The 15,511-nt window shown below is 34.9% G+C and overlaps 1 protein-coding gene across 1 annotated transcript in view; it reads right to left on the bottom strand.

Moving 5' to 3' along the window:
* Positions 1-15,511, bottom strand: part of WDR27 (WD repeat domain 27) — a gene marked incomplete at both ends in the record, with an annotated part of 105,645 nt that overhangs the window by 35,578 nt on the left and 54,556 nt on the right. The window contains one exon of the mRNA XM_080615873.1: positions 6,815-6,913. Coding sequence (XP_080471999.1) covers positions 6,815-6,913 — 99 coding nt within the window. The remainder of the gene's footprint in view (positions 1-6,814; positions 6,914-15,511) is intronic.

Genomic DNA, 15,511 nt, shown 5'->3' with positions numbered 1-15,511 from the left:
AAAAAATCAAAGGTCTCGCTCACTGTCATAATGATTTATCCGCTTAGCAGCACTCAGGGTGCTGTTCCCTTTTGCAGAGATCTTTTTACTGCAGTGTTTGGTCCAGGGAATCCAACTTCTCCCTCTGATAAGTCTTATTTATGAGAATTATAAGAATAAGAAAGGGCACATGAAACTGCCTTAGACTGCATTATGTTAATATCTTAGTACCCTTTACAAGTTGATGAAACTGGAACAGCCTTTAGCCTATGAAAATTCAGGTAAATTGTATTAAGTGCCATCTCAGGTGTTTTTTTTTTTTTGTTTTACAATTAATACCATGATAATAAATCTGTACATTTGAGGATAAAAGAAGAGGTATACTGAACATGATGGTGAATGAAAATAGAATGTTAATAAAATTTAGGCAGACTGCTATTTCAGTAAATTGGATAGAAAAAATTAAACTTACATGTTCATTAAATTTCAGATATGTGTACTCCAAATCCTTGTTTAATTCCCTGAGGTTACACAAATGAGAGTACACAAATCTGGCTAAAAGACAAGGAAAGAAATACATTCAGAAACCTCAGAAAGCATGTATATGAGGTCAGCAGCAGGCTTTTTTTCTTTTTAATGCAGCTGTCTTCTTTGGCTGGACATGGGTAAAGGAAAGAATTTCTCAGCAGACACAAGCTGCAGCAGTCTTTGGCAAAGACAGTCTGCATACAAAGCCTGCATTACTGCACACTACTGCTCATAAAGACAACTGATGAGATTTCTTCCTCAGCACCTTAAAGTAGTACATAGAAAGAGAACAGGTTTGTGAAATGACTGAAGAGTTGAAAACCTGATGTTAAGCATAAGGATGTTCTAGAAGAATACTAGTCTCTTACAGTCTCCTCTGTTTTGTCATTTAATTTTAATCACACTCTGCATTTGAAGATTCTCAGCCAAGCCAGTTAAGTGACTGCATATCTTATCACACCAGACAATCAAAAGAATTAAGTAAAACATGCTAGCTTAAACTGCTATAGTTGCAAGCACGTTTTATTTAACATGTAACCTACATTGTCATAGGAGTAGAAACTCTTAAGATGGCAGCACAGGAAATGCTCGAAGGTCTCTACAGTAGAAAGCCCTAAAGTGAAAAAAAAAAAGACCTGTATGGTACAAGCAGGTTTGGGAATTCTTGTATTCAGGAATAATTAACAATTCAGCAGTCCATTTCTGATGAAAAAAAAGCACATCTTTTCTTCTTCTTTATCAATAATTCCTGAGCAAGACATTACTGCATTTAGAGAATTATGTTTTATTAACTGTATATTATGTATTATGTAAATTAACTGTAGCTGTTTAACATGCATAGTAGAGGTATATTGAGTTCCAGCTCAGGAAATCTGTGAATTTCCTCAAATTCCAGGAAACTATGTTTTCTGAGATGAATAGTAACCTATTTGCAAAAGCTTATTACTTCTGAAGCTAATTAAAATACTAAAGAAAGTAATCTGTCTTCAGAGTTTTACCAGGTGTCCTTTTCCACAGATATGCTTACATCCCAGTCTCAGTTCCTAACTTTCTTCAGAAAACCCATTCTAGCCTTTATATATGTGGATGTTTTTCTTTTCTCAGACAGTACAAGAGGATCTCTGCCCATTGGCTGCTACAGTTGCCAGATTTTCTTTTAAGTGAGCTATCCACCCTGATCCTGATTGCTTTTCTCAGATTTCACCTCAAGCCTTTTCATTGCTACTTCTTCTCTGCTTTCTTGTTCCTTATGAGAGCACTCCCACACTCCTGAAGTTTTTCTCACATGACAACAGCTTCCCCTCAGATGTCCAAGCTAGCTTTACTTTCCATCTTCTGCTTCAACTTGTTTCATTAATATATAGGTTGCTCAATCCAAGGGCCATAAATAAGACAAAGGTATTTTACCAAGTAAGTTTTCAACAAATGTCTATAAAAAAAACCTTTTAAAACCAGATTCTTGAAAGTTATTCTTATCTTCAAGCAGAATTTTTTTCAAATACATTTCAGAAAAGCAAAAGAAAAAATTGAATTTTTAGAATCTGATAGTATTTTCTAGCCTTTGAATTTGATCTTCTGGAATAGAAGATCAGAAAAGCTGACAGTTGGCTGCTTATTCCTCTCAGAGATAAAATTACAGGAGAGATAAATCCAAAAATTATGAAATTACAACTAATTTTGATGTACTTACGGATTATGAGAGGGAGGAATTGGGATCGACTGGGACAAACAGTAGAGTCAAAAGAACCATGTGAAAGAGCTTTCCTAACTTCTGTGAGATCATATTAGAGGTCAAACCGGTCACAAGTTTTAAATCCACATGATCTAGTCTGTGACAAGATAGCCCTGAATCCTAAGGAAGAATATCATACTGGAAAAAATGTGCTCTACATAGGAATCAGACAAGACTAATACAATACTAACGTCAAAACTCAGCAAATTAAAGTCTGAAAAAGAATTTTCCATATCAGTATGAAAGCTACCCCCATTGTGGAAAATTTTATGATTAAGTGAACCATCAATGGTGAACCAAAATTGCAACAGAATGGAGTTTTCATACAATTTGATTTAAAGTGAAATCTCCAGATGTGACCACCAGGAAATATATACCTTGTTAGGAGCTAGTAAAAGGTGATAACTCATATTTCCAGACACATCCAAAACCACTTGTAGCCAACTCTGACTAAGCTGTGGTTTTAGTGTGAAATCGTATTACTATCTGAGACCCACAAGCAAACATCCTGACTGGGAACATGAAGTATGTCCCTCTTCAAGCAGGTCGGCAGAAAATCAGTACTTAATTTTCAGTGGCTCCCATGCAAATATAGTTGTGAAAGAGTTCTCCAGCTCTCTACTATTCATTTAACTTTCTCCAGCTGCCAAGTAATGCTCATGTGGTGAGTTAGTATCTAATCTAAATGTGCCACAATATAATAACACCTAAAACTACTGTTATTTGAAATAGCTGTACTTCTAAACATAAAATCAGACTTATAAATTAATACAAAATATATATATTCTATTGAGTAAAAATTTTCATTAATATCTTCCACACATGTAAATTCGATATTTTACTGATAAACAAGCCACTAGCTGAACTTACATGGTAATCACAAGATGTTAATGTTTATTACATGGCAATTTTAAATTGCCATGACTCCAGTAACAAGAAATTTCTGGAGCTTGTATATACATCCCAGAGAATAATTCAATTTGCAGGAATAACATGAAATCTTATCATCCCAGTCTGCCTGAAGTAAGGTCAACACTGAACTCAGACCAGGCTGCTGAGGACTTTGTACATTTTAGTCTAGTTTTGATCTGTGGGGTTTTTTTAATCTTGTCGTTATCTCTCGGGATATCAGTTGGGTGGCTACATCATACTGTCATATATTTACTTCCTTTAAGTCTATAGACAAAGAGAATAGAACAGATTTTCCGTATTTCGTATAATGTAAATTATACTTTTGATTATTTTTCTTCAAATGCCCTACACTGACTTATCAAGCATGTGTTTAAATATCTGCATACTTCAAACAGGAAACCTTCTGAGGACTTGAGGAAATGGTCTCACCCAACCTTCCACTCAAAATAAAGTCAATGCTGAATTCAGATCAGGTTGCTCAGGGCTTGTTCTATTTAAGTGTAGTTTCAGGTGGGTTTTCTTTCTCTCAAAGCTACCTCTGAGTATATCAATACTGTGGTAGCAATTGCATACTGAATCCAAAGTCATGATTCTGTCATGAAACATTAAATTCCAGCACATTATACTGGCTCAGAGTTTGGAGCTTTTTTAATTCTTCTCTGCATTTTTTTAAATTATTTTTCTTAAGCAGTTACTGATGAGGATAATAATACGCAAAAGTGTACTTGGATGGTTTTGCCACACAGTGTTCACTCAGCTTGTACAAAGGTGAAACCAATACTCAACTACAAGCCACCAAAAACCAGCTGATGACAGTAGTATCCCCATTTGTTTTTATCTTGCCTCAAAAACATTTCAAAGAGAGATGATTTATTGTTCCCATATTTGGAAGGTAAGACTCCCACCCTATTTTAACTTAGATTGACTCAAATGTGTTAGAGTTATCACAATTAAACACTATAATATCCCTTAATGTATTTTCCCTAAAATAGATTGAAAATCAATTAATATTTTTGATAAGATAAACACTTTGTGCTATGTAAGTTTTGAACAATGAGTGAAAATTAGGACGTGACAATAAGAATAATAAAACTGATAAATCATCTTGAAAATAAATCTAAGATAATTGCAAAGCTTCTATCTTATTTCCCTTGTCCAGCTTTCATAGCAACCATTTGATAAATCATTCCAGAGTATTATATGATGAAAGCAACAATGCCCCCCATCAGTTAAAAAATCACTATTATACCCATCCAGGTTTTTTCCTTTTTCTGGAAGAATACTTATACAAGTGATATATAATGGCTGGAACAAACTACCTCATGGACAGGTGCTGGGCAAGCAACCACTGAACTGGAGTGCTGCCAGTACACCTCACTCTTGGCTGGATCTTTCCACAGCAGAAAGCTTAGCCATAATGTTTGAATTTCACTCATCAGCCACTTCCCTTTTTTCACCCCTTACTTCTTCCCTGCCAGTGTTTCCCATTGAATGCAATGGGGCTTTGTGCAGAGGTTATTCAGAATCCAATATAATTCTTGGTCATATTCATTCAAATTTTGGATGAAACAGGAACAGTGTCAACCTTAAAACCCTCACTAGTGGTAGGTATAAAATTCTTCTAGTGTTGGAAACTCTGGTTGCCTAATGAAAAGTCTTTCTTCCAAGGCATTGCATTATTCTTTACTGATTTAATAGAGGTTTTCTTCCTTTCCACTCCACAAGTTTACCATTTCATTTCTTAGCTTCTTTTCCTAACTTCATGCTACATCCTATGTTGGAAAGCCCAGGTGATTTTTGATTTCTTTTTTAATTTTTTTTTTTTTTTTTTTTTTTTTTTTTTTGGTTCTGCAACTCCCCAAAAATGCTTATTTAGAAAACATTTTCGAGTACTTATTATACAGATTGACTTGATTAATGGAATTTACAATGCAACTGTAATCCTTCAAAGGAGCAGTTTCTGCACATTCCTTGCTTTTCAGTAAAGTCTTCCTACTAACGTCATCTTCAAAATCTTCCCCCAAACCATATCTATAGGGAAATTTGTCAGCTGGTTCAAATCCACAGCTCTTGCTTCCCAGGAAAGTTCTTCAAGAAAAGGGTTTCTGGTCCTTGGACTTCAGATTTGGCTCTTAACCAAACTGACTTTACTTCATACAGTTCAGTATTAAGGGCTTTGAGCCCCAAGGAACACTTTCCATTTAGACCAGTTTGGCTTGTAACCATAGTCATTATTTTATACCATTTATGGATTCTACCCACCTGATAAACAACTTATTTGCCTGAACATAGTTACTTCAAAGCCTTCATTCACAGCATTATTGCAATTGAGCCTCTAGACTTTTAACAGTTAAACTTTAACAAGACATTTTCCACTAAAATACATTCCAACAGCTGGACCACAGATCAGGATGCTGTAAGCCTACAGTCAGCTCTATTACTTGGTATATAATAACAAATTTTTTGCAGAACTCTGTCCATTGTTAAACGTCAAACTAGTTTTTATCTGGGTGCAAAATTTAATAAACTATACCATTTGGTTGAACATAGCATTGCTGAATGCAAAGAACAGAAACTCAAAATGTTCACCACAAGATAGCAATTAACAGTTTCTCAGTTCAAACAACACATACACAAGGAATAAAGCTTCCAGAAATTCTAAAATCACAGGAATGCTAGCATCTTTATTTACAAATAGAAGGAGATATGCAAATGTGACAATATTCCTACATGCAAAAAAAATTATGCTTACTGCATAAACATTTTTTGATAGTATCCAGTACAGCCAGTGTTGAGGATGTAAAGAGCTACTGTACACTCTTTTGTATGTAATGACCATTGTTGTCTTTTTAAAATAAGAAGTATAGAAAGTGTCAATCCGTCAATGTATTTTCGTGTTTCAACAAATGAAAACAAAGAAGGTAAGTCGATAGGATTCAAAACAATATACAAAAAATTCATGTGACTGATAAGCTGTAGGGAAGCTATTGTTCCAAGATAAAACAGACACACAGAAGTCTGTTTTCTATTGCTGCACTATAATTAAACCATTACATTGAAACATAATGCTGTTAACACAGTTTATTTTTAATGATCAGTAAAAAATAGGAACTGTCATTGCCTAATGCCTAACTTCTTTGGACTACTTTTTACTTATAGATATCTGAAAGGTTCAAAACACAACAGTGATAGTTGTTCAAAACATTGTGATAAAGTTATTACACTATTTATTCTGACATGGCATCATTTAAAATAATATTGCTTTTTAAATCTTTCAGGCCTTTGAGTAAATACAGCATGCCAAAGCCCCTTGCCATTTCCCTGCCCCTACTTACTTCTCTCTTACATTTTCAGAATTAATAATCCAGTCAGGTAATTTGAGGTGGATGCACATTTTCCCAACATTCAACAAGTACAGTTTTGCAATAGTTCCCATGCCAGAATTCTTCTTTATAGGCTCTTAGTCAAAGCATTTGTCTCTGTAGCATGAAGCATTTTGTATGAGTTTATAACTGACAGAATAACCACAGTGGAAGTAGATGAACAATCCTTTACAGCCACACAGCACTTTGGCAGGTAAGTAAAAGAGTAGTAAAAAGCAAGCTTACAGTGAAGATTTTACATATTTTAATTACAAATAGGGGAAAAAAAGCAACAACTTACCTGTGGAGACGAGGGACTAAAAGTCACACTGATAACAGATTCTGTGTGTCCCCCCAGTTTATGTGAAAAAGTGCTTGAACGCATTTCATATATGTAAGCCTAAAAAACAGTAAAATTGTATTTTCATTTATAAAAAAATACATTTTGGAAGAAAAAAGTTATAGTATATGAAGACTAAAGATTCAGCCTACAGAGAAGTTAGAGAAACTTCATAATAGCTAAACAGATAGAAAAGTCACCAACATCTTAGAATCTATTTCTATAATTCAGAGCAATTTAGCAAATGGTTAATTAAAAAAAAATATTTACAGAGAGTAACACAATCTTTTCCCCTTAAATAACAAAACATTAGTTACATTTCACGTAGGCAGGTAAAATGACCCTTTAAAAACGTATTTTAAAGGGTGTCCTTCAGAATTTAAACCATTTATTTTAAGTAGAAATATGTAGAATCTAAACCCAAGGTTTAGAAACCTCAGTTTCTAAATTAAAAAACCCTTAAGTTTGTCGCTACATTAAATAATTTTTTTCAGTCTCTACACAGGTCTTTGCAGTTTTTAATTAAACAGTATTGAATTCAATAGCAAGTTAATAATATTACAAGTGATGTGGGTATCAAAAATGAGAAAAAGCATACTCCCTGCTTTTCTCCTCAAAGGAGAAAGGGAAAAGTACTTTCCAAGGAGTAAATTAATTTCAATAGCAAAATAATTATATTCTTTAATGAAAAAGTACTAATGCAAAACTGCATTAAGAAAAGAATCCAAAATTCAATGGAAGTCATAGACATATTGATACTATGAAAATGGTTGGACTGTGGTATTAAATTAGCATTATCATACATAAATAAAACAGAAAATTATTCAAAATAAATCCTGTAGTATAAGTCCTCCACATAAGAAACACTTGAGAGAGTCACATACAGGCACATAGGATTGTTTTAGACTATGCCTTATCTAGTAAAAAATAATTATTTGCAGGATACAGTCAGACAATATGCATACACAAGGCATATCAAAAAAGACACAAATGTAGATGCAGACTTACTTTGTACATTCTAAATAAAACATGCTTCTCAAAATAATATATTGTAAAGCATGCAAAAAATACTCAAATATAACAATCCAAACTTTTCAGTCACAATAAAAAAAATACAATGTTCCATTGTCTTTACTAAATCTCTTCAGTTAAGACTATGAACATGGAATTCAGAGCACAGCCTAACATAAATTTTTTCGTTGATACCACCCTAAAATTAGTTATCATTCAGAACCAATGCAGCTGAGCTTCCCATAGCAGATGGCAAACTGCTGCAAGATATGCGTCCCAAAAACTTGTGGACTCAATAGACAGTCTTCCCAATTTATTAAAAGATTCATGGACCAGTGTAGGTCCTGAAAAACACTTAATGCCTCACTCAGAAAACAAATCTTATCAGTCAACTCCAAAGATTGTCTAGTCCAAGCCAGCACTGAAAAAGCACCGGACAGTCCTCAGTGTCAAATATTCCATTCGTGGCCATATTAACTGAGAGGTAAACCAACAGGCCAACTGTAAATCTACTTAATTGCATTCAGTTTATATACCTCACATATGCTGGATTCAGTCCAGTGTATAGAATTAAAACCACCTACTGGCATAAATGAAGTACTTAAAACCAGACAGAAACATAGGTATCCATTTTTAACCTCTGGATCTTACGTAGCATTCCACAAAGATATTGCCATGCTAGCTGGGAAAGTAGCACAGTTCCCAGTAATGTGTTAAAATCATTGCATCCTTCCTAAAAGGATACAGCAAATGCTTGGCAATTGGAAATTCTCCCTTAAAAAGTAAGATCCTCCTCCCTACTTTTCAGACATCTCAGGCAACTGGTCATAATAATGAGTATTTGATTGCTAGTAATATGAAAGCCGGATTTTTAAAATGTTTGTTTTAAAGCATACGGCCACACCACAGTGACAGGACTTATACCACCTGGGACATGATCAGTTCACAAGGGAACAGACAGGAAAGGTGAACCCAAACAAGATAAAAGTGATATGATGCCACAAGAAAAGCATTCTACTGTGTCTCTACGACATGAAATTATTTTCTCTGATGGAAAGTACACAATTAAAAAGAATAGAACTGAATGAGGAAAATACTGGAGATAGTTGAATCAACTCTAGAATTTCTAGATTTATGAAACTCCTATTGCAAACAATTATTTCCATTCACAAACTAATTACTCTGCAATTGCAAGTTGTTTGAATGCCTGAATCGATTCTTCTGCATATACTAAGACCAGTCTTTGGCAAAGAGGTATAGGCACCAGACAGCACTCTGCTTTCTATCGCACACCATCTTTTCCCTTTCTAGCCCCAAATTGCCCTACTTTTACTTTTCAAGCCTACTTTCCTCCCTCCCTTTCATGAAATTAGACACAAAGAAGAGGGAAAGTCAAGGACAGCAAGAGTCAAAGCACCAAATGCTTGGAATTACAGATCTACAATGCCTTCCAACAGTTTCTGAGCTAGGAAAAACCATGGCTTCATGTTTTAACCAAGGGAACATACCACAGAGAGACATCGTTAGTGAAGCTGAAATTTTTCCATCCTAATCTAGTGGCTTATAGACCTTTGCCAAACTTATCCAATAAAAATTAATTTTCCATTCTAGGTTCTCAGTTTAATTTTGGGAGAAGTACATTCATTTTTGGCTTAATCTCTATGTCCCCATTCCACTCTATAAAGTAGATGTGATAATATTTCAATGTTGGGTTTTGGTTTTTGTTTTTTTTTTTTCAAGACAAATCCAATGCTTGTGAAACCCAGGTATTCTAGTAATTTATGCTCTTCCACACACTTTCTAAATCAACCATTTGGTTCACACCTTTCTTTCAAAAATTGCTATGCAGCAGTTGTGCAGCTTCAATAGAATCTAGCAAGCATGTATTCAGTTGTCTAAAAGGAGACGACACCTAATCACACCTCTCAACCTAAAAAGCATTGAAAGTCCTACAGAAATTATTTCAAGCTCTGAACTACAGTTAGGCTGGGATGCAGCACTCTTGTAAATCATCACATTGTGTAACAAGATTCACTCAGTCAGAGAAAAATAATGACAAGCAAGTACTGAGAGATGCCCACCTGTAGCTAACCACTGAAGCATTCATCAGCTAGACAAAACACAGAACATGGCTGGGAACACAACTTTCCCATTGTACTTTATTCATACAATTCTATCCTAACAGAACTAGCATTAAGCTTCTTTCTGATACTGAATTTCTAGCCCTATAAACCTGAAATATTTAGGGTGGGCTGTTTAGCTTAACAAAAAAAAAAAAAAGTGGCAGACTCCGTAACTACATCCCGCAATAGTTTATTATGTAGTGGCAGCTATCATCTTCTCTTCCATTTATGGTGGCTTTAAGGAAAGTATAGCAAATATTTTAAATCAGACAAATCTTGACATGTAACACAATAAAATGTGATTAAAAGAAAAACATCACCATTAAAAAGTATATAAAACCAGTTTCTATATAAGTAACTCTGCTCACAGATATTTAAGGTAGCCAGGGATAGTCTTAAATTCTGAGAATAAAAGTCAACTTGGTGCAAGATTGAAAATAAACTTTTCAGTAAATTTATTTTTAACTTCAATTAAAAAAAAAAAGGAAATTGTATTTTAACAGAAATTACATTCAGGTATTCATAAAAGGTGGAATAACTACAGTATAAACATTCTCTTACTGTATCCTGCCATCATTCTAGTTTTACTACATTTTGAAGTCATTCAAATTGGTTTTCTACTCTATACTTACTAGATTTTTTTTTTTAGCATATTCTTCTCTACAGAAAAAAACATAAAGAACAGTAAGTGGATTATAAATGATACCATAACACTAGCCACAGAAGAAAAAAAAGTTAAAGTTGAAAATATTAATTCAATGACAGAGGAAGAACTTCAGAAAACCAAATGTAATAAAAAAGAAAGCAAAACAGTCTAGGAAGTACTCAGCAATCCCCAAAATCCATATGTGCACATAATCTGTTATAGGCTTTAGCCAAAGTCAATCCCTTTTTTTTATATTAAGACCAACTTCTTGTAATAAAAATACTGCTGCAGTAGATATTGGCATTTCCTTTCCATTTCTGTCCAAGGGTCAGCCAAAAGTAAAAATCGTTTACCTGTACCAATAGCTTCCAAACAAGTTTCCTGCACCTATTACCACATACATATTTGTGTTTCTTTTCACTTGAAGTTTGAAGAAAATTTGGAGTAGTCAATTTTCATTAACCCACAGTGTAAGAGCATATTTAGCACCTTACATATATATACAAACTTGTGCTTTCTTCTTTAAGTTTGCAGAAAGAGACAAGGAAGAAGGGTGAAGACCCCTCCTTAAGGGGAAGGTTTTGTATCGGAATGGAAAACTAATTCTACTGCATTGGTAGAGAGACTGTGCTATATAAATTGACTCTTTATCTGCAGTTTCACTAGAAATTTTTTCCACTGTTTCTTATATTCTGTCTTCGAACGAAACTTGTCCCCATCTGTTCCCACAGCCTCCTAGTCCAATCCATTGCCATATGCATTTGAGTCAAAATACTTGTACTCCTACTCCCTCCTGGGAAGGGAAAGAAAGGGAAGGAAACCATAGAACCACAGAATCATAGTATGGCTCATGTTGGAAAAGATCTTAAGATCATCTGTTTCCAACTCCCTTATCATGGGCAGGAACACCTCACCCTAGACCACGTTGCCAAAGGCTCTGTCCCACCTGGCTTTCAACACTGCCAGGGACGGAGCATTTACCACTTCTTTGGGCAACCTGTTCCAGTGCCTCACTACACTCACAGTAAAAAACTTCTTCCTTATATCTAACCTGAATTTCCCCGTTTTAAGTTTAAACCCATTACCCCCTTGTCTTAAATCAATCAAAGAGAAACACTGAAAACATGACAGAAAAATTCTTCTTTTTATCAGCTCTTGCACAGGGACCTGAAAAGCAACAGCAGTTTAAAGAAAAGACATTTGTAATTGCTGTGGCTTTAGACTGGAGCACATATTTTACAAACAAATCACAGAAAAAAAATATTTTAAAAAAAAAAAAGAAAAAAGAGACACTGGTATCCAGGATACTTAATTTGACTTTACAAAAATAACACTTTTTTTAGTTCAGTAGTTTTGCATAGATTTGCCAGTCATTCCTTTCCTACGATTATTTTTACTAATATTTCAAATGAGCTACAGAAGATGGAAGCTTTAAAGCCTTTTGATAGAAAAATAAGTAAATAATCTTACTTACACTTTTATGAAAGATATCTGGATTCACTAATAAGGTATTAGTCTCCGTTACCTCCATTAATGCCGGCAAACATGATGCACATTCCCACACTACATGATCTAATTGTTTGGCTTGCACTCCACCACCACCCCCTGTTTACACTGGGGCACATCTCCCACTAAACCATATATTTTTCCTCAACCTCATGCTGAAAAAGCACCTGAACTACTTATACTAAAACAAAAAATAACAATCAGCCTGAAGCATGGAAAGTTTCAGCCCAAAATGTTCTCAATTATAAGCAACTGAAAACAGAATTATAGTGGAAAGTGTTAGACTACGGTAACTATAGGCATCAGTGCCAAACCCACACATAATAAAACAGATTTCACAAGTATCCTAAGCACTGATTAACGTTCTTTAGTCCCAAGATATCTTTTACACTTGCCACATGGTAGCATTGAAAGTCTATTCAATCCTGTCACCAAAATGTTGAGTACAGTATGCCCTCTGAAAGGCCCTTCCCCTTCTAAATGCCTCTTATGGAGGCTGTCTTTCTGGTAGTCACAGGAAGCTGCCCACTACACTAAGATCCAAGTTTCCATCCGAGTTCTTTCGACATATCTGCAAAAGGAGTAAAAGGAAATTAATAATGCTCTTTATTATTATAAAGTTAATATTATCAAGATTGGTCATCTTTCAATTTGCAGGGGTTACTTTTCAATTGTATCAGTGTGCTGGCAGTTATAGTCAATGGAGTTTGAATTTTCCTCACTAAAAAAAAAGATTACATAAACCAATCTAAACCATATCTCTGTAAGCCATCCTTCTTAGAAACTCCAAATTTATATTTTTCCTGATTTTACTTTCCATTTAATTAGTCAATTTCAAAGCCTCATGTATATGACCGATTTTACTTATCTGCCTGTGGAATTTGTGTAGCACCAAACACTGTTGTATTTAGGTTCCTTTTACTTTTACAACATACTTAGGTTTGGCAGAGTGCAGAATTATTACTTGAAGATTTTGTTCTAAGAATATTGAAAATTTCACTTCTCATTATGAAGCAGCATGGTTGGATCACACCCGCTCTGGCCCTGCCTCTTTTCTGACTGCTGCTGAGACTCTTCTCTATTAACTGAACCAATAATTGCATTCCTTGCTCACATGCCGGTGTTGACTGGCAGAAATACTGCAAGATTCACATGATGCAGAGGATCTTCATTCAGATCTTCAGGTATAATAGGGAATTCCATTAGCTTTACAAAGGATTACCCCTCTCTTAATAAATTTGCAAGCACAATGCAATCAACTTGTAGGTTTACAGGCATATATACCAATGACACAAAATTCAGATGCTGTCAAAGTTGCAGAGTAGGAGGTATACATATAGAAAACACAAGCCCTCTGGGTATAACTCTATACATATCCACTTTTGGCACTTCACTGCTACATACATGCATTCCTAATGAAACTTGGGTATTCCTATCTACTTTGGGTTCCCATCACGCTTACATCTGAATATGGGGTATTTTTGATAAAATTATTTTCTTTGGCAAAAAGGCTAATTTCTCATACTCTCACTCAGCTCTCTAATTACCAAAATTAAAGGTTAACACAGTAACACACTGCAACCTCATAAAATTCAGTTTAACAGGCCACTAGAAAAAGAGATGTTCTGTAGTGGTTAAATATGCACACATCTATAGCCAGCAGAAAATCCTCCCATAATCTCAACTGCCAGTCTGCTTTCTTGGTGGTCACTTCAGAGGTGTAGAGGCTTAGACAAAGCAATAGTCTGAACCGATCAAGAAGCAAACTGATGTGATGAACATGATGTGATGATGAACAACTGATGTGCTCAGGCTCATATAATATCATGGTTCATCAAATAACCTACCAAGACTAAGATTTGCAATCATCTTTAAAGATATACCCAAGAGACAACCAAGTAACAGCACTCTGTAAAGTCATGACTGTATTAATAAGAAATCAATGTTTATCTCTTCCCTCCTAGGATAATAGGTCTAAGAGACAACCACACTACCAAAGAATCCAAGAAACTGAGGTTCAAGAGTATCACAAAGTTGTGTTCTTGTTTGGAAAGGGATAGATTTTCTCTAGCTGGCAGAGAGGTAGTTGCAGTATATGTCATTCATTCTCTGCCATGGTTTTCCTTCTGCCAAGCAATGTTAGTCCTGGTTTTTCCACAGTAAACATTACTAGTGCTATTTTCTCCAGATGTTTTCCCTTAACGAGTATCTTAGTTAAAAAATATGGACATAGGAAACAAAACTTGAGCAATATATCATTGGCATACCAATGACACTGAAAACCAAAATACCCCAAATAGTCCTCAACACTGCTTCATACAATACATTATGTTCTGCAAGCCCTCTGGGATGAAGGATAGACCAGACCATATATACTACGCAACACCAGCGTCAAACATTTCTAGAAGTAATTTCCCAGTGAAGAAACTATCCTCATAGTTTTCAAACCCTGTATTAGTCAACACTACAGCATACTCTATTGTATCAAAGATTTAAAATTTAAAGATTTAAAATTTAAACATCAATGATACCTCCAAATACTCTCAAGAATAATGAACTACTATTAAACTACTTCAAGTTATAGAGCTGTTTTCACTATGGCTTCGCAAAGCCAAAACATATGTGGCTCAGTAAAGTGTATGACGAGTTTTACAGATAGCACTGCATTTTGAATGCATTTTGAGATTGACAAAATAAAAAATAATACATTTAAAGATACCTGTCCTGATGTAAGAATAAATAAAAATAAAACTAAGAGCTCTATTATACATATTTTTCTTGTCCTTGTAAGTTATTTTTCTAATCCAAGAGGGAAAACAATAAACATATTATACTATTTGAGACTGAATAATGAGACAACTAAATAAACATATCATAGCAAAATATTAAAATATGTTGCTCAGTAAGACTGACATTCTATTTGCAATATCAGCCTCTGTAACTAACAGTTCTAACAGTCTGTATTATGGCAGATGCAGAATCTTGTATCTGAAAACAACTAAGTCTGCAAGCACTATCAGGTCCAGGTTTGCATCCAGCCAGAACTCGCAGGTTTGCAGAATTCTTTGATTCTGTCCTCTGACCAGTATGGTTTCAGCATCACTTGTATAATGGAAATTTACTCTAAAACCAATTTTGTCCAGATGTTAACATTCAGGGATTAACATGTGGTTAGAACTCTAGTGTTACGTATAAGCATCAAATTGCCTTATCCTGTCTCCTGTTACTTCTTTTAGTGCTGATGCCCTCTGGAGAAGAAGAAACAGTTGTCTTACTCTCTCTAGATTTGTTGTCTTCACAGTTAGAAGGCATAAATTTAATCCTGGATTTAGAATGTTTTCCAAAGACAGTGTTTCAGGCAAAATCCTTTAC

This window comes from Psittacula echo (assembly GCF_963264785.1).
Source record: "Psittacula echo genome assembly, chromosome: 4".
In the NCBI taxonomy this organism is placed as follows: Eukaryota; Metazoa; Chordata; class Aves; order Psittaciformes; family Psittacidae; genus Psittacula; species Psittacula echo.
This window is presented reverse-complemented; position numbering and strand designations above follow the sequence as displayed.